At 46.2% G+C, this 20,200-nt stretch overlaps 1 protein-coding gene across 2 annotated transcripts in view; it reads left to right on the top strand.

Moving 5' to 3' along the window:
- ARHGAP39 (Rho GTPase activating protein 39) overlaps window positions 1–20,200 on the top strand; it is a 423,580-nt gene that overhangs the window by 140,249 nt on the left and 263,131 nt on the right. For both annotated transcript variants that reach the window (XM_054018891.1, XM_054018890.1), the window contains exon 2: window positions 17,581–18,015. In XM_054018891.1, the coding sequence (XP_053874866.1) occupies window positions 17,581–18,015 (435 nt within the window). The remainder of the gene's footprint in view (window positions 1–17,580; window positions 18,016–20,200) is intronic.

Below are 20,200 nucleotides of genomic sequence, written 5' to 3'. Positions count from 1 at the left end.
CCAGACAAAATACTAATACTAAATACACAAACACTCTTATACACAGTATAAGTTTTAAACAAATACTTTAATACTGTACACAGCAATGATGATTGTGAAGCTTGGTTGAGGTGGTGAAGTCAGAGGATGGGATATTTCCAGGGAATGCCTTACTGCTAAATGATGAGCTAGCACTCGGCTGAGCCCCCAAGGGTTAACACGTTGTCAATGTAGCCTCACACTCTACAAGGCAGCCCGAATGGAGGGAGGGGAGACAGCATGGCAGAGAGAGACGGAGACACACACCGTGAAAGACACGCATTGCCCCCTTAAGTACGCTGACCCCACTCTAAGTACATTGCCTTTTTAAATAGATCAACAAGTTGAGACCGCAAACTGATTTATAGCAGAGTGAGATCAGCAGTAAATGAATCACGGCGTGTGAGACAGGCTGGCATCCATTGCATAGGAGCTAAAGGGGCAAATTGCTCTTTTTTGGGAAGTAGCTAAAGCCCAAAAGGGGATTTTCATGTCTAGATCATAATTCCTTTGTGGGGATATACAGACTTAATCAGACAAGTATAATGAAGCTGTGGAGTAAGCTCCTCTAAATAAGAACCTAATAGTTTAACTTTTAGGACTAGCTAGTAGCACAACTCCGAATAACTGTGGAAGAATCACGCTACAAGGAGTGGAGAAGGTTGAACATGCCGCTGTTTAAATTGATTGCAATCAAGTTATGGAAAGGGGCAGGAATAAGCTAAAATAATACCGCAGAAGAAAATAAAAAGAAACTCTGCAGTGGTGTCACTATACCGGGAGACTACATCAGTGCAAGTCTAGGGAGATACCCAATGGTAGTGAAGTATCAGGGGGGTAGCTGTGTTAGTCTGTGTCCACAAAAACAACCAGGAGTCCGGTGGCACCTTAAAGACTTGACTTAGATTTATTTGGACATAAGCTTTTGTGGGTAAAAAACCCTCACTTCTTGGTAGTGCTAATCCTTGTAATGCAAAAGGATTTTAATGGAAATGTACCAGGATACTGCTATGATGGGGATTGTCATGGCAGTACAACTTCAGTGCTGGATCACTACTACAGTGCTGCACTTAGAATGTGAGATTACATGTGGATAATTCTTGGGAGCTGTTGGACACTCCATAATGTCCTTGTGACAGATTTCATTTAGGACTGACCCATTCGCCCCTCTGTGTCCAACACTTGTTCATTCCCTTTGCCTCGGCTTTTGTTTACCTTCAAAGCTTTGCAAAACATTTGGAATTTTCAGTGTCTTGTGTCAATTTTCAAACGTGTTTCAGTGTTCCTTTGCACCCAACCTGTTCAGATTAATTTTCACATAAAGGAATATGGTCTTAATCCGGGAAAGATAAGAGAAATAATTACACAAATAAGGAGTTCACTGCATAGAAAAAAGTGAAGGCAATATGAAAATTATCACTGTCCATGCAGTTGCCAACATCATTCTCCAGGTCAGTCCATTTTCTTTTAAAAGTGGTATCCAAAGTGCCAAGGTCACAAGCTTATGTAAAAAACACCTGTATAACTTCATGAAAATAAACCATTATTTTGTAACAAATCTTAGGCTGCTTTAGTTGTCACTGTTGCACATTTCTAATTTTGTAGCAGCAGTGGGATTAGAACTCAAATCCTCAGTCTTCAAAAGTACAGGTGCCTACCCCTTGAGCTGAAGAGGAATCTATATTAACATATGGCATGTGACACACTGATGATCCGTTACAGCTCCATCCAGGAGCAATGGCGTGGGCGTGCTAGTTCACTTGCAGTATGTTACAGCTTGGGTTTCCTAACAGATTGCATAACAGGGTTAACTACACAACTTCTGTACTTTGTAAAGTAAACCGTTGCATCTATGCTGACAAGCAGGCTGAAAATGTCAAGTTTCAGTCTGTGCTTTGACATTAAGATCTCCTTTTTCAGCAGTTAGCGATGGAGGGGTCCCCAACCAGAACCTCAGATCTCCTCTTCCCTCAGGAAGGAAGATATAAGAGCTGGATACAAACTCAGTGGCTCAGGCTCTTTTAGTTTTAATACAAAACCTGAGGATCTGCATTACCTAACACCCATGCTCATACATTATCTGCCCTTGATTTGATCATAGCAGATACTGTATAACAATAATACCTGCTGTGTTGAACTAAGTATTACACCCATTTTACAGACGATGGCCTAAATCTGAGGTAGAGTTTGTGACTTTCCCAAGGCCGCTGAAGGAGACGTGTCAGAGCTGAGATTAGAACTCAGAGCCTCCTGACTCCCAAAATCTCAAGAATGAGGCCTAGAGCTATAACTAACATCTTGGGACCCATATCAGGATAAAATCCAGCATGCGACTGCCAGCCATCCCCAAATAATTACTGCCTAGCAGAGGGAGTAAAAAAAACTCAACCCCTTCTGACATTGCTGGTATCTGCAGTAATTTCAGCAAGGGAAAAGCTGCAGTGAAAGTGCTGACAAAGCAAGAGATGGACTTCTTTAAACCCATCATAGGAAACAAATTGTGTCTCAAAGTGAATCTCAGCTGTATATTGGTCTTGCTGAGTCTTTGCTTATTCCTGTCAAATTAAAAGCAACAAGCAGAAGGCTTCCATTGTGGATGGCTCTTGCCTGCTATATGTATTAATGCCCTTCCCCTTTGAGGAGAAGGGGATTTGAGTTTGTTTACAATGTCAAGGAGAAGGTTAGGGGGCTTATGCTGTTCTGTGAAGATTAGGCATTATGTAATGATCCCAGTCTGAATCAACGGGATTTGTGTTATCACATGAAGGGTATTATGAAGCTGTCAGTAGAAGTTAATAGATGTTGTTTTGCTTGGTTAAGGGTGGTCTGTTTATACTGCACTATCAATAGCAATGAAATGGACATCACGTTCCAATGGGAAGCCGCTTCTTAAATGTCACATTAGAAAACAGAGAAGCAAAACTTTTCTTTGTGGAGTGAATGAGTTGGCAGGCAGACACCCCGATGTCAGCTGTAAGATTCCTGCTGGCTTGTTTTTATAATCCTTGGGTCTGATAGAACTTTAGTTGAACTTTATATTAGCATGAAAATACAGCAAAACTCCAAAACACCGAGAGTTTCTATAGAGAGGTTGAGACCAGTTGGTGCTGCCATTCCAAAATCCCCTCCTGGCTACTCTTCAAGACTGCTGCTGATGCAAATGACCTATTTATGAATAGACACTGCTCCCAAAGGAAGGCACGCAGCACTGTAGAAATATCTACTCTGTTGAGGTCAAATACTTTCAAACATAGGAAGTGAGGCACTCTTAACTAGGTAAAAAGAGTTCAAATTTTCATTGAGTAGCCCAATACTGCATGAAGTTCATTGTTAAAACAGAGACCAACGTTAAAAGAGGGAGTCCCAGAGAATGGTTAGCATCCCTTAGTAAATGCAGATTCAAAGAGTGAGTGCCTGGATTTTACAGTGAAAGATACTGAAGGGTGTATATACTGCAACATAAGTTAGGAAATTCCTGTTCAAGGCCAACTTTCACTGAAAAATGGTGAAATCACCTCCAAAAAATAAGACCCTTCATAGTTTAAGGTTAACTCAGAAAATAAACTACGTTCAGCTGGGTATAGATAAGACCACAGTCCACTCTGTTCTGCATGCAGATGGATGCTCATTAGTCATGAAGATATGGACCTTCCATACCGCTGTCCATTCTGAGGTCTGTACTTCGATGGTTCTATGAGGATTTCAAAGTTCCCCCTGCTAATAGCTCATTGGGTTAATGTGGTGAAGGCACGTCAGTTTCATAGGCCACGGTACACAAGAAAATGATGTGGCCGCCATCCTTGCCACCCACCCACATGGATCAGGTGTCCGTTTGGCAGCTGGGTGAACTAGAGGTGGCCTTTCAGTGAGATTGAATGAGACTCAAAGCAACAACCATCAGGATTGAAGTAGAGTACCTGAAGTCTTCAGCCACTGCAGCTCTGTGGTGATTTGCATGCTGGGTAATCCAATGCGAGTCTAAGGAATCCTTGGTCATTACAGATAAGCCTGAGGAAGACCTGAATTTTCTTAGAGTAGGGGATGATAGGAGTCAGGGTTTTGTTTTCTAAACCCCTTTCTAGGCCTTAGTGTGAAGTGCACTGTGCTGCACATATAAAAAAGAATCCCTTTAGTGTGTTTTAACCAGTGCAATCATTTCTTTAATCCAAGGTGACAGTGCAGAGCATTTCTTGTCTGCTAATGAGCAGCTGGAGTAGCTGATACTGAGGTGAAGCGCTGAGTTTCCCTTAACCCAGCCAGTCATTAACTGCTGGGAAATGGCTTTTCCGTTGTGTTTGTTTTCTGTGCAAGACTGGTCCAGAGGAGCTTTGCCTCCAGCGGGCCACAATGTATTGAGAGCTACAGTGCTCTTGGGGCAGTAGTTGGTTGAGCTACTCCTGGTGATGGATAAAGAACAGGTGTCCGTGCTGAGAGTTATCCGCTGCCTTCTGTACTGTGCATGCCTGTAGAAGTGGATGAGAGCCTCCAGAGAAGAGATCCCAAAGTGTGCAGGGTTGGGTAATTGCTCTCCTGCCCCAAGGACTTTCATGTGGGGGGTATATTGGGATTCTCTTCTGTCACCACTCCTGTTAAATATTAGTGAAGAGATGGGTGAAAGTGCTTTCTGGATGGTGCTGATGCTCAGTTCTACATCTCTTGCTTTTATCCAGCATGGAGAATACAGTTGAATGTCTTTGAATGCCTAAAACTGGGGGACCGATTTAAACAAGCTGACAGAGAATCAATCTGAGCCTCAGGGGGTTGTGGGAGGGTGGGGGATAGCAACTGGAATATTTAGCTGAGTGATGAACCTCTGAGCATGTTCTTCTGCTATTTGTTATCAATGTTCACAACTTGGGAGCCTGATTCGATCCCCATCTGCTCTGATGTAATCAGATATTGGGGATCTGGGCAGCTTTCTCCCATCTGCTTCTTGCTTGGATATCACAAACTTTTATCGAGTGGAGCTTGCTACTACAGTTGCCAACTTTCTAATTGCACAAAATCGAACACCCTTGACCCACCCCTGCCCCGCCCCTTCTTGGAGGCCCCTCCCCCCGCTCACTCCACCCTCTCCCTCTGTTGCTCACTCTCCTCCACCCTCAATCATTTTCACGGGGCAAGGGGTTGGGGTGCGGGAGGGGGTGAGGGGTACAGGCTCTAGGAGGGAGTTTGGGTGGAGGAGGGGGTTTGGGATGTGGGCTCCGGCCGGGTGGCACTTACCTCAGGTGGCTCCCAGAAGTGGCCGGCATGTCTGGCTCCTAGGCAGAGGGGCCAGGGTCTCTGTGCTATCTGCCCCAGCAGGTTCCGCCCCCGCAGCTCCCATTGGCCGTGGTTCCTAGCCAGTGGGAGCTACATAGCCGGCGCTTGGGGCACAGGCAATGCGCCAAGGAGATGGATATGCTGTCTGCTTCTGGGAGCCCCATGGAGGCAGGGAGCCTGTCTTAGCCCCGCTGCGCCACCGACCGGACTTTTAGCAGTGCTGACTGGAGCCGCCAGGGTCCTCTTTTGACCGGGCATTCCGGTCAAAAACCGGATGCCTGGCAACCCTACTTGCTGCTCTGATACATGCTTCTGCCACCTCCGTATTGGTCTGTTGCTGTTTGAGTAGCAACCTATGTGGAATGAGGAGCACAGGTTGCAGGAGAGATGGGTTTGGAGAAGCCATGAGGAAGTTAGTCTGTGTGCTCATGGCTTCAATGCTAGCTGCAGTTGCAGTATCTCTGTAAATAGTTCTCCTTATAAAGCGTCAGTTTAGTTTTACAGGCCTGGCGTCCTCCCATGCAGCATGCGAAAGCATGCTCTCTGCAGGGCCACATCTTAAACTCATTCAGAAGACTAAGCTAGTGGAGAATGTCGGTAGCCCATGCGTCAAGCTATACATCTTGCTGTGAGCGTGCTGCAGCTGGCTTGTCTGGGTCCTGGGGTAGAGTTCAAGCTGTTGGTTTTGACTGGTAAAGCTGTAGAAGGCCTGGGACCTACCTGAGACTTCCTCTCTCCCGGTCAATACAGCTGCACTTGAGTTAGGGGCGGCACTCAAGCTGGAGTTCTTGTAGTACATAGGGGAGTCTGCTGGCAGAGCAGGGGACTCTACATAAGGTCCCTAAACTTTGAAATTGACTCTCCCACCCCAGTTTGAAAAAACAGTTTATAGCCTGATTGAATTAGTGGGGTTAGAGCATTCTCACTGATGTGGTAGTAGGCAGAGGGATCCATGCATAGGGGCCATTGTAGAAGGAAAACCTGAAGATGAGAAAAGGATAGGTGGGGAGATGCGATGGAGTGGCAGGAAGGGGGTGGGCATTAATAAGAAGTGAACAGAGACATAGGAAGCGATGGAGTTGTGTCAAACAATGTAAAAACAAAGAGCAGGGCTTGCTAGTTCATGTGTTTGAAGACATTACCTTGGATATAGCACTGGTTTCTTTTGAGCACTTAGTGACCGGTTATTTTATAACACCAAAACTGTGTTAGGTGCTTCACAGAAGGTTTAGAAAGACATGGCCTCTTCCAGAAAGATTCGTTCCAAATTAATGGTGTGACACGACGAGTGAACCTGTTGCACCAGTACCGCATGTGCTGCATTGGCTGTCTGTTGGCTCCAGGGTGGAGAATACGGTTTTGGGAGGGGACAGAAAAGGGGTGCAGGAGGCCAAGAATTAGAATAGTATGATGATATGGTTACTCACTGCAGGTGGCTGAGTGGGTCCATATGTGGCTTTTTTAGTACGGTGGGCAGGTGAGAAGCAGGATTTCATTCCTAGTTCCTGTAGGTTTTCAAAATCTATGGCATGCATGTTCTGCACTTGATGCCTGTGCTTTGTTTAATAAGCTGTTACTTTTTGCACAAGTACATACATTAGAATTAAACAGTAACTTCTACTGGAACTGAAGACTAGGATTTTTTTGGCAACTCCCATCACAGCTCTTGGTTTTCTCGTCACTTTCTGCTCTGGCTACTCTAGTTCCTGTACCCTCTTGCTTAAGTTTTATATAGTTTAAGGAAATTTATCTGTGTAAAGGTGCTTGCAGCCACTGAATTTATTACTGGAGAAGGAGAGCTGGGTGACTTAACAGATTTTTTTGCCATTATCTTGGGAGTTCTTGGCTATTATTCTGGTAGCTTTTCACGGTGGGTAGAGGATAGCGTTTTACTGCTGATGTTCAGCAATTCTGTGTCAATTCTGCTCATGTATTCATCAGCTTGAGCTTTCTAGGGTCTGACACGCCTAGGAACTACAATTTGTCTTGAAGCTAAAACAAATGTTTTATTCAAAACATTGCAGTAGAATAACGTGTGCACTCTGAAATGTGTATAATAAACCAAATTGTCCTGCTTGGAGCCTGAATGTTTAACAAAGAATCAAATCAACACAGATCTTTACATTTTGAAAGAAATGAAAATATAGTTGAAGCAGTCTTGCTTGGCAATATTGTAAAATGATGGTAGGTCTTTAGGATGGTGTTAATTTCCTAAAGTATGGCTTGCAGCTACTCTGTTATTTAATATGAAGCCATGGCCCATGCTGACCACTAGTCCCAGCAGTCAGTGCTCTATGACTAGATGATTGATTAATTAGCTGAAGAAGAAGTATTTAATGATGGCACCTGTAATTTCCAAGTGTGGGGTAGAAAGAAGTGTAGAGAGCCAAGTAATTTTATCCCCAAAATTACTTTAAAAAATGTTAGAGAAACAAAAACAGGTGGGTCAAATCTTAATTCTCTTTAATGATAATTCAAGCACGTTGTTTTAGCTGGGGTGGGACTCTTGCCATACCTTAGAGGACACCACAATTACAAGAAGGAAAAATTATCACAATTAGCTGACCAATTAAAGAAAGGAAGAGAGAAAAATAAACAAAACGGAACTTAAGCAGTAAACCGTATTTACTTCAGTTACAATCTTTTTCTCTCTGGAGAGCTGTCGATAGAGATGACGCCTTTGGTTGTGAGTCTACCCCAGTGTGGAACACTTCTCTAGGTAAGATAAGACCAAAGTATACTATTCCCCAAATCCAGTAAAGTCATGTTTTAATGTAGCATAGATGTGCAAAGGAATCTTGTTTAAGGATTGAATTGTTTGGTTTATCATGAATAATTTACCTCTGCCAATTTATTAACTGTTTAGGTTATCTTAAACCCTATAAAGCTAAAGATAGTATTTTATCACAGTCACTTGAATAATACATAAATAAATTAAAAAAAGCTACTCAAGGAGTGGTCTTGAAATAGGCAAATTAATTAACATTAAGAATCTTAAATTCAAATTAAATCCCAGTATTTCTCTGTTCATTGAGGTTAGCTGATGTTGGTTCTCCAGGAATACGTTGTTTTAACAATCTGCTGTTTAACAGGATAGGCTGTTAGTACCTTGGATGACAATAGCACTTCAATATCCCATTTAAATTATTACAAGGAAAGAATTAAGTCTAATCCTTGGCAGTGCTTTGCGAACTCCATTTCACCAATGATGCTGAAGTCAGTGATGTAGTCAAGTTGCAGAAGCGGTGCTGCAGTGGCATTCATTCAGATATTTCTTGGGGGAGGGATGGAGAGAAACTTCTGGTCCCAGCCTCCCCGGCAGGGACCTCATTCTGTTCCCTGCTAATCCTCTACTCCTCCTGCAGGGACTCTGGTCTCTCTTGGTTGGGCAGTCTCCCCTCTTTGTTATCCACACAGCCTATGAGTGGGTGCTGCCAAGAGTCAGGTTGTGGGTGGAGCACACCAGATCACAACACCATTTGACACAGCCCATCACCCCTGTCTGTGCAGTGTGGGGTGGCCAGGGTGGATTTCAGTGACATTGTGACCATGCAGCCAGAGTGACGCTCTGGGCCGCTCTAGCAGCAGCCATGCTGATTAAAGCACCTAAGCATTCCCTCTTTAGAAAGGTATTAACTTGTGACGAGTGAACTGTTTTGTATGCAGGCTAAAGTGTGTTCTGTAGCATACCACGCTGAGCAATCTGCTTGAGGACCAAGGAAAATTACACTTGTAAGCAGACCCTGTTAAAAGAACTCCATCTTCTATGTGCTTGTACTGTATACGTTACAGGCCTCTGCTGCAAAACAAGAAGAACAGGAGTACTTGTGGCACCTTAGAGACTAACAAATTTATTAGAGCATAAGCTTTCGTGGACTACAGCCCACTTCTTCGAAACACTTCATTCTAAACAGAACCTTGAATCAATGACAACTTTTGACCCTGTTTTGCTTTGATAGATGCCTACCTCACTATTTTCCCTTCTGACCCTTGTTTACCAATAAATCCCAAACCAATTCTCTGTAAAATACACTCGAGTACAAGCTCCTAGTGATCGGAATTAGTGTATTTCATAATCACTGCAGTGTCATAAGGGATATCGAAAATTTCCCCAAACTTTAACTCTTGTACTTCACTGTAACAGGTATCTCTGGGTGGTAAAATTATCTGTCAAGGTAACTTTTCCAGACAACTACTGATATTACTGAAATTGTTAAAGGCTGTTTATCAGAAGATGTGCGAGGTTTGAATTATTGCTAGCCATCTGACTAGATAAGAACAGCTATGCTGGTTCAGACCAAAGGTCCATCTAGTCCAGTAGCCGGTCTTCTGACAGCAGCCAATGCCAGGTACCCCAGAGGGAATGAACAGAACCGGTAATCATCAAGTGATCCAACCCCTGCTGCCCACTCCCCTAGCCTCTGGCAAACAGAGGCTAGGGAAACCATCCCTGCCCATCCTGGCTAATAGCCATTGACTAATGAGCTCGCTGTTGTAGCAGTAGTGTAGCAATGCTGACTTGCTAGGTCTCCTTGATGGATCTGTTCCGGTACCAGGCAATTGTGAATCAGCTGGAAGGCAGAGTTTGAGACTTACATTAGGCACAGAAACTAAAAGCTCATAGCTACCGCCTCTCATCTCTTAAAGGAGTAGTGGGAGTTTTTCTTAGACAGTTAATATTGATCCATCACATTTACCTGGATTGCACTAGCAATCTCAAACACTCACCTAATCCTTCATTATAGTTGAACAAACCTGTATAGGTTCTCACACAGCTTCACAGTTGTCGCTATGTTGCATGCCACAGCTACTTGGGACTTAACAGTAGCAGTGGAGACAAAACGGCTGCTCTGAAAGTGCTCGCCTCGGCCACAGGAGCTGAAAATCAGCTGTACGGGACCTATGAAACATAGCTGAGCAGTTCTGATTCCATCCAGTACAGAGCAGTGGTGTAGTTACAAGAGTGACTCTCTTTTATAATTTTATACAATCCTCCTCATGCACCCAAGTGTCGGGGGAAAATTGATCTCCAATTACTCTGTGTGTGGAATAAGGCTCCATTTATTGCCGTAGGTAATCATGAGTGGTGATGTTTCCTGACTTTCTGTTATGGTCGTGTAACAAAATAATTTGTTTCCAGGGAGACATGTCACTGCATCTGCACTGAAAACACAGTAACCAGTGCCAGGACAATTAAAACTGGCAGGATATTTGATTCAAATAACTTCAAAGGTGGAACTGAGGGCCTGAAAGGCAGGGTACCCTTTCAGATCTCTAAAGTACACCCACTGCAGAGTTTCTCCAGCAACGGGGCATAGTGGGCTTTAGCATTCTTTCAGCCTCTTGTATTTTTAATCCTGTATTCTTTTTGGAGGGAGGTGAACGAGGGTGTGCGCGTTTCAAATGCCGTCTGACTGAAGCTTGTTCCTTTGTCTATCTGTATAGCTTGGATACAGTCTTTTTGAAGAAAGTATTAAATCCATTAAGAAGTCTTCACATTGAGTCTTGGAATAGAGTTGATTCTGATGCGTTTTCACCGAGTCTTGCGATTAGTCTAAATAAGCCATCATTTTGAACAATGAGTGTTCCCGTGGTTAATTACAATTTCCCGAGGGTCGTAATGGATCCTCGATCACTGACCATTTTTAAATGCAAGATTGGATATTTCGTCCTGTAGTTTGGTGAGGGGAGAGATCAAGGATATTGCCAGAGAAGAGGTGGAATTGGACATAGTTCTGCTGGCTTTTTAATTCGCTTGCTGAGAAATATGAAGTGTACAGAGTGGATTGGATGCTAGGCCACTGATAGCATCAAGAAATGGCTTCGCATTGGCTGGACTTTTGCATGTGTTATGCTGGGTGTTGAATTTCCCTCTGGAAAGGAGAAGTCGACTCCTGGTAGCGTTTGCAGATTCTCTTGACTTTCAATAGTCGTGAGGAGCGTGATCAGAGGCACAGGTGATGGTTGACGTTTTGTAAGATCTTCCAGGGCTTCTGTTGTCTGGCAGGGCCAAATTTCTGGAGGGAGCATGCTACATGGGATGCAGGATTGATGTTTTTGCTGTTTCTCTTGGGTGGAGTAGAGCAGTTCCAGGTTGACAAGAGGACTTGCTGACTTCAGTGGTTCTATAGGGTGTGACTTTGCTCTTTGTCACTTCTCCAGACGGAAGCCTGAGAGGATAGATGGGGCTTACACTGCTGTGTAGGCCCACAGAGCTATTTCCAGAGTCAGAGGCCTTCCCCTGTGAACATCCTGCCTCCCCAGTCCTTAGATAGTCCAGTGCAGGGACTGCTAACTCGGGCACCCTAGTTGAGGTATCTGTTGTGGCAGTAGATGGGGAAAAGCTACTCTTTCAAGTAGCTAAGATCCAAAGCGTATAGGGCCTCGTAGATCAGTGTCAACATCTTTACGCTGCACCTGGGAGCAGATGCGAGCTGGGATTTTCATGCTCCATTCATCTCATGCTCCCAAGCAAGTGGACAGCCACACTTTGCACCAGCTGTCGCTTGTGTGTGACCTTGAAAGGTAGCCCTGTGCAGAGTACATGATAATGAGTTAATCTGGAGGTCATAACCGCTTAGGCAGCAGCAAGAAGATTCATGTCTCAGAGAAATTATCACAATTGCTGATGTACGTGTTGCGGGGGTGGGAGTTTGCAGAGGAGGAGGGAGGGATTTCTCCCTACCCCCACATGGGAACATATAGGTCTTTTATTCTCAGTATTATAACTGTGAGCTTTGGAAAACGCCACCTGTACTGCATGACCATGCCGTCTGTCCAGAAAATGAGTAGCCCCAGCTCCTTCCGTGAACGGAAGCAGACAACACGTGGTATCGTTGGCATCCCTTCTCTCTGCCAGTAAAATGCACTTTGGTGTGCATTACCACACCTTCATTCTCATGTGGCACCTCGGAGAGCACCGGCAACATTTTGAAGTACAACATAGCCCAGGGAGTCTGCTGCGTTATAATGATTATACGGTCTTTGCTGTTGTCTCATTGCACCCCGCAGCGGTTACAAAGCTCTCTGCTTTTTTAATGTGTGAAGTAAGAACACAGTAGGCTAGCCTGTCTGACTTCACCAGCAGTGTTCATTGCAAGCACTGTAAAATCAGCAACAGGGGCTGGAATGGGAGGAGACAGAGATTCCAGAATACTCTACAGCACCGTAGGTTCCAAGGTGATGGGCGCCATGACCGCTCCACCGGTGAAAGGATGATGTGTGGCTATAGCATACGACTGAGAGGTAGGGGCTTCTGGGTTCTCATCCCAGATCTGTCACTGACTTGGTGTGACTGTGGGCAAGTCAAGTCAAGTCACTTCAGCTGTCTGTGCCTCAGTTCCCCCTGTGAAATGCATACACAGTAACTCCTCACTTAAAGTCGTACCGGTTAATGTAGTTTCGTTGTTACGTTGCTGATCAAGTAGGGAACATGCTCGTTTAAAGTTGTGCAATGCTCCCTTCTAACGTCATTTGGCAGCCGTCTGCTTTGTCCACTGCTTGCAGGAAGAGCAGCCCAGTGGAGCTAGCTGGTGGGTGGTTGGAACCAGGGTGGACCAACAGCCCCGCTATCAGCTCCCCGCTCCCCTAAGTTCCCTGTGCAGCAGCTGCCCAGCAGGCTAGCAATTGCAGCTGTCCCTCCCCCACTGCCATGTGCTGCTCCTTCCCTCTGCCTTGGAGCTGCTCCCAGAGACTCCTGCTTGCTGGGGCGGGGAGGGAGAGAGGGGCTAATGTCAGGGTGTCCCCTGCTCCTGCATCCCGCTTACCCCATCTTCCATAGAGCAGGAGGGACACCCGACAGAGGGAGCTTCCAGGCGGCAGCAGCTGTGGTCTAGTCTCAGCTTGCTGATCTAATTAACAAGGCAGTGTACTTCTGACCCCACTCTTCATACTTAAAGGGGAAATGCGCCCCACACACACACACACACACACACACACACACACACACACTGTTTGTCTCTGTCTGCCCTCCCTCCTTTCCTGCTGTCTTGTACAGTAGAGTGTGAGAGTTAGCCCTTGAGGGCTCAGCCAATTGCTATTTCATCATTTAGCAGTAAGTCATTCCCTGGAAATATCCCACCCTCTGACTCCTCCACCTCAACCAAGCTTCACAATCATTATCACTGTGTACCAGTATTAAATTGTTTGTTTAAAACTTATACTCTGTGTGTGTGTGTGTGTGTGTGTGTGTGTGTGTGTATAATATAGAATATAGTCTTTTGTCTGAAAAAAAATTTCCCTGGAACCTAACCCCATCATTTACATTAATTCTTATGGGGAAATTGGATTTGCTTAACATTGTTTCACTTAAAGTCACATTTTTCAGGAGTAGAACTACGTTAAGTGAGGAGTTACTGCACTGCTGAACTGGTTAGTGCCAGTCAGTCCCTTTCAGATGGTGCTGGAGGAATGTTGGGTATTACAACTGGGTCCAAAGTGACTGGCTCTTATGCTTGTGGTCACGGTGGCTCTTTATTTCCATATGAAAGGTACTAAGCTCAGCATGCTGCTGTTAGTAAAAAGACAAATGAGAAAATGTGGTGGTGAAAAGCTTTCCCCCCCTTCCTAGTTGCTCTCAACTCTTCAGAGATTCAAAACCAAAGCCAGTGCACACTTTGTAGGAGGCTGAGATCATTATTGTGAAAAGAGGGGCTCCGTGCAGCCCCACAGGGCCTGTGGCCTCTCGGATCTGTTTGACTCTAGGCCTGGTGGACGTAATTGTGTAATGCTTGCTCTTCTCAGATCTTTATTATTTGGATGGATAGTTTTCCCCTTCACCTCCCACTTATGGTCAATTGTGTTAAAGCAAGTGGCTGAGGTGAATGTACCTTGGCCATTGATCCGTTGTTTCATGAAGGGCTAATATATTGAGTTGTGCAAGTTGATGAATAGCCCTGGTAAATTAAAAGGCTGAGGAGAAAGCAGGAGAGCTGTAAAGTCTTAACCCTTTCTCCAAAGGCAGGGGAAATAATGATGTAAAGAAGGGGGGATATTTCCCGGCATTAGGAGCCTGCTACTGCTCTGAATGCCACGAGGAAGCTAAGTTCCATTTCTCACAGGGAGTGAATTGCATGGGGAGGGATAGCTCAGTGGTTTGAGCATTGGCTTGCTAATTCCAGGGCTGTGAGTTCAATCCTTGAGGGGGCCATTTAGGGAACTGGGGTAAAAATCTGTCTGGGGATTGGTCCTGCGTTGAGCAGGGGGTGGGACTAGATGACCTCCTGAGGTCCCTTCCAACCCTGATAGTCTATAATTCTCCAGTGTAGCTGTGGGTCTGGTGGTCTTGGTGTGCTCTGGCTTTTCCTCTCAGGAGACAGGGATTCCAGTCCTGTCCTGGGTCACAGTTGGATCTATTTTTACTGGTGGTCTCCTATTTCTAATTGGCCAAATACAGGCTTCCTCTTCTAGGCTGAGAAGAGTGTGATATTTGTGCCCCAAGCCCCCTGCAAAATGTATGGAGTTCACATTCCTTCAGCTCCTTTGTAGAGGGGTCCCGGGCTGCTGGGAAGTGCCTAGCATTTTGATGCATGCCCTTTCCGTCTTGTGCCTCTGGCATGGCAACCTGTGTGTACTGTCCAGGCGCTCCTGGGCTAGTCTGGTAGCAAATTCAAGATTGGGGTTGAAATTGTAGAGGGTCCGGATTTGCTCCCATGTATCTGCAGAAGTGATCTTCAGAGTCCGTTCAGTATCTCTAGATCCCACTTCACAGGCTAGATGGAATCTGGGGGGCTCTGGGAAAAAGTCCTGTCCTGGATAGATTGACATGTATGAGGCTCCTTGGAGTGTTGCTGACTGGAATGATCCTCTATCCACGAATATGATTTTAAACCTTCCTTTCTCCTACATCAGCAAGGAAGCTTCTTTAGTGAGCAAGGCAAAACTGATTTCCTGTTTGGTAGCTCAGCAGGGTACAAAAAACGGTAGCTCACCTGGAGACTTGGGTGTCCAAATGTTTGGGTTTTTTTTTGCGGGGAGGGAGAGGGAGAAATGGTATGGGGCATAAATAGGTCATTTTCTGCTCAAGCTTTTTTCTTTTCTACTGTGTTTGGGTCTGTCTCTGCACAGTCAGGATAGTACTTGACACACGGTGGGTATGTCTACCCTGCAGCTGGAGTGGCTTGAGCCATCCACAGCATCCACACTTCTATTTGTACTGTGCTAGGTTGAGCCCTAGAGCATGAGTCTCTGTCTGGGCAGGGAGGTTCGCTCCCGGCTGCAGGGTAGACATACTTAAAGAGCTACAGCAGAGGGAACCATGCTAATCCCTTCCACGTATACACAATTCCCCTGCTGGGGTAGGTTAGTTCCTTTTCTGCATCCAGTTCTTGACACCTGGAGTCTGCTGCAGAATGACCCAAAGCAGGATTTGTGCAGTGGGAGTCAGTTTCCTTGTGCAGCCGGGTCTGTGTCAGTGCTGCCGAGCTGAAGTGCCGTTCTAGCTGTTGAAGCACGGCCAGGAGAGCGGTGAATCAGGAGACGTGGCAGGTGGCCAGCAGCATGTGCTGGAATCACCGTGCATATCCGTTTCTCAAATGCAGCCACTGTTGCCGCATGCAGCCCCTAGGGGCTTTTCTTGCAGGCAGAGCCTCCTGGGTGGTGATTGGGGGGGTGGTGGGGGGGCAGGAAAGCCGTGGCCCATCCCCCAGTGCCGCCAGCCGGGGCTCTGCCCTGCCACCTTCTGGAGCCACACACACTGTAGGAGCAGGTGGCCAGTATGAGTTCCTCACCTTCCTGGTGGGACTCCGGCTTTGGGTTTCATCCCTGGGTGGTGGGCAGCAGGCTCGGGCCGTGTGGCAGTGGGCTCCATCCCCGAGATGCAGGTCTTCGGGCTCTGGCCCCAAGGACTCAGCCATGGGCTCACTCCCTGAACGTCGTCCCGTCCTCTGCTGCCTCCTCAACCCCCCATCGCCCCTGGCTCCCTCCCTCCCTCCCCATCCAGGGCTGAGTAAGTCTGCTGTGAAAAGTGATATTAACAAATATACAAATGTCACTTTTCACAGTAGCAGACTTACTAGCTAGAAAGTCGGTTTTTTAAAGGCAAAACATGCAAAGCAACTTATTTGTGTTTCTAGTCTGTTGAGGTCCAGTAAAGAATAAACAGCTGTACATTATGTTTATTATTGAATCTGCAAAAAACCCTTACATACATAAATACATATCCACATATATACATCTCCAAATCATTGTAATTTGTTTTTCCTACGGTTGGTTAAGGATTTTAGGAAAAATTGTCCGAGCAGCCACCGGCAGGAGTTGGTGGCCGCACTCTGAGGCCACCCAAAAATTTGTTGTGAGATCTCCTGTGTAGAAGGTGAGAGAACTCAGAGACTCAGCACTAGCATAGCAATGGGTGCTGGAAGTGGAGATAAAGATATGGATGCTGGCAGAGCTTTGTTGGAGCCCAGGACTGGACTAGCAGGGTATGCGCTAGGTGGGGAGTGAGGGCAGCAGCTGACTTTTGGGGGGCTTAGTAATGGAGAGGTAAAAGGTGCTGAAGGTGAGCGTCGAGATTCATTGGCATAGTTGTATGCAGAGAAGCTTGCTACAGCTCTTAGCAACATCATATCAGCCTCTGTCCAATGTTTAGCTCTCAATTTTCATGAGTGCTAAACTCCTTCTCACAAACACCAGTTACGCTCAGTGTTGTCTGAAAGTCTGCAGCAATCCTGCAAAAAGGGCTTCTAAGATTCCCCTGGAAATAGATAAATGGGGCCAAATCTGGTGTTCAGGACTGCAGTCACTAGTTGCAGTGGTTCTATATTTATAGAAAGTGGTTCCATTTCCATATTATATGTGGTTGTTGCTGGACTTTGTTGCTCTCTCTTAGCATCACCTTTTTATTCCTCTGTATTTCTTTATTATTTGCGAGTGCCAACAGCATGCTAAGCATTTCTCAGCCGAGTCTCTGCCCTGAGGAGTTTTGAATCTGAATAGACAATGTACTAATGAGGGTAGTAGGGGGGTGGTTCAGGACGCTAGAGGAAAAAAGTGTCAGAGCTAAAATGTAGCACATCTGGTTAGTGCTTGGATTTTTAAAAAATGCCTTTTAGATGGTCATCAGATTATCTCACTCCCCTCTGTGCTGTGAGCTGGGGATGGGGCAAAGGCCCTTCAGAAGGGATGCATTTAAGGGAGATTCACTGGAATCCATAGCCTTGTATAGGGAATAGTGCAAGCCAGGGTTTGGGAAAACCTGACTTGCATCCCCTCCCAAGCAGCCTTTGCTCTCCACCCTGCCTTCCTAGCTGGTTCTGGGCAACTGCTGCAGCTTTTTAATTGTCCCTCTTTGTTCTCCCTCAGGCTGGAATGGGTGGAAATCATAGAGCCTCGAACCCGGGAGCGCATGTACGCCAACCTCATCACAGGGGAGTGTGTGTGGGATCCGCCCGCTGGCGTCCGCATAAAGCGCACCAACGAGAACCAGTGGTGGGAACTGTTTGACCCGAACACCTCACGGTTCTACTACTACAATGCCACCACCCAGCGGACCGTGTGGCACCGGCCGCAGAATTGTGACATTATCCCGCTGGCCAAGCTACAGACCCTGAAGCAGAACACCGAGTCGCCGAGGGCCTCCACAGAGAACAGCCCTGGGCGGAGCAGCAATGTCAGCAGGGAGGGCAGCACCAGCTCCTCCCTGGAGCAGGAGCTGGAGGGCAGCGAGAAGGTGCAGGATCAGACGAGGTCAAACCGTCAGTCAGCCCAGTTCGCTGTAGTGAAAGAAGAACCAGAAAGGTAAAGCAGAGCTGTCTCTACGCAGCATGTGACGTAGACTGATGGGTAGCGAAATACCCTCAGCCCGGGGAAAGCTGTAATGAATTTGTGCCGCAAGCGACAGATGCTGTAACCCACCCGTTCCCTGGACGAACTGGGACTAGAGCTCTGGGTGGTGGGCAGCTTGAGCTAGAGCAGTGGTGCCCGAACTTTTCCTCTCGCATCCTCCCTGCCCCCCTTACCAGTAATAGAATGTGTCCATGCCCCCCGGGCTGGGAGCGGGGTCGGGGGCTGGGTGGTGCGTGCTCCCTCCCCAGTCCCCTGTGGGGGCTGGCCTGCAGCCTGCCCCACCCCAAATGTTCCTCCGTGCCCTCTTAAGGGAGGACTCTCCCCACCCTTTGGGGACAGCTGTACTAGAGGATAGCTTTTCTAGCCAAAGTATTAATGGGCCATGTGCAAGAGGGCAATGTCATTCATTCATAAAGCAATTATGTATTGGAGGAAGGGGTGTCACTGCCTCTGACTGCAGGGATACCTCTGTGCCGACCCGTAGGTGTAACTTAGTGCTGCCTCCTAAAAATACTTAGGAAAAGCAATTTTCTAAACTTAGAAATGCACCATATTTCACAAAATGGAACATAATCTCTCCACCAGACCCATTTCCAAGGCAAGTGATTTTTGTATCCCTTTTCTGTACCTCACTGCGAATACAGATTGCCGGGCTGATCTGTTTGTGCCGACTCAGGGGTTTTGCAGCAGGGGTGACTTTCTCTTTTAAAAAAGGGGATTTTCAAGTTGAATAAAAATACAAAGCCAAGTTTCCTGGTATGTGGGGACAAATAACTGTGCTCTCCGGTCAGGCAGCTGCATTGCACCTTCTTCTTTGCACCCCTGTTTTGTGCTGTTGTTGATTTGCAGTTTAGATGCCTACATACCTATTTTTTCCCCTTTAAAATGTATATTATTGAAATGTAAATAAACTCCCCAGCCACATGTCTGCCTGAAATTGCACTCTTGCCATTTGCAAATAATTGGCAGAGAAATTTGTGCTTGTAACTAGGGTTTTCCTTTCTCCCAGTGTACATAAGAGTGCCATGGCCTGGCCTAGTGGTTAGACCCGGGGCTGGGTGTTAGACCTTCCTGGCTGTGCCACTGAATTGATGTGGTACCGTGGGGAAATCACTTACCCTGTGTTTCTCCATTTGTAGAATGGAGAGAGACCTGAGCTTTGTAAAAACCCTTGGAGATCCTCGGGTGGAATGCACTATAGAAGTACTGAGTAGAGTAGTGTTGGGTTGCCTGTATAGTATGCTGCATTAGTCCTCTTACAGTGCAGGAGAGCACCGCTGCGCTTTCCTGGGAATTTGAGCCGTGTTCCGGTTATACCGCCATCTTGTGGATGCAACCTGCAGGCTATATAAACCCTTTTGTTTATTTATTTATTACTACCTACAGAGGATATAAATGGGAGTTTATTCCTAAAAACGATCCCATTGTCAAACCTCTGGATGTAACATTCATTCAGAGTTTCCGTAGTAGCAACTACTCATTTCCCACCCTCCACTCATTCCAGCCATTACTACGGTTAGTAAATGTCCATAGTCTGGTAAGTCCAAAGGCTTTAGTTGGGATCTCTACCCCGTTTGCTGAATGCCACACAAACACAATGGAGACGGTATCTGCCCTGAAGAGCTTCTGTTCGAAAGATGCAGTTGCCCTCTCTCCGTCCACGTCTACTCTTGGAGCAGGTGGAGGGTGATTCTCAGCTCCTGTAAATATACTCATGCTAGCTCTCTTCAAGCTAGTGCTCTAAAAATAGTAGGGTAGTCATGGTAGCATGGACAGCAGTGAGTGGTGGCCTGGGCTAGTCAACCAAGTACAAACCTGCCTAGATCCTATGAGTGCACAACCTGGGGCAGCTAGTCCATGCCGCTGCTTGCTGCTTCCCTTGTGATTGCAGCTACACTCCTATTCTCAGTGCACTAGCTTGATGAGAGCTAGGGCGAGTATGTCTACATGAGCTGGGAATCCCACCCCTAGCTCAAGTGTAGATGTAGCCTCAGGGAAACTCTCTCATTTAGGTTGTCGTTGTTTCCTGTGTTGATTTATTGTAACTTCCCCACCCGTCCACCTCCTTGATGCCCTCTACTGTCTATTCAAAATACAGCAGCCAACTTCATATTCTGGCTTGTCCATCAGGCAGAGT

The sequence above is a fragment of the Malaclemys terrapin genome, chromosome 2, assembly GCF_027887155.1.
Source record: "Malaclemys terrapin pileata isolate rMalTer1 chromosome 2, rMalTer1.hap1, whole genome shotgun sequence".
In the NCBI taxonomy this organism is placed as follows: Eukaryota; Metazoa; Chordata; order Testudines; family Emydidae; genus Malaclemys; species Malaclemys terrapin.
Note: the sequence above shows the minus strand (reverse complement) of the source record. Positions and strands in the feature narration are given on the sequence as shown.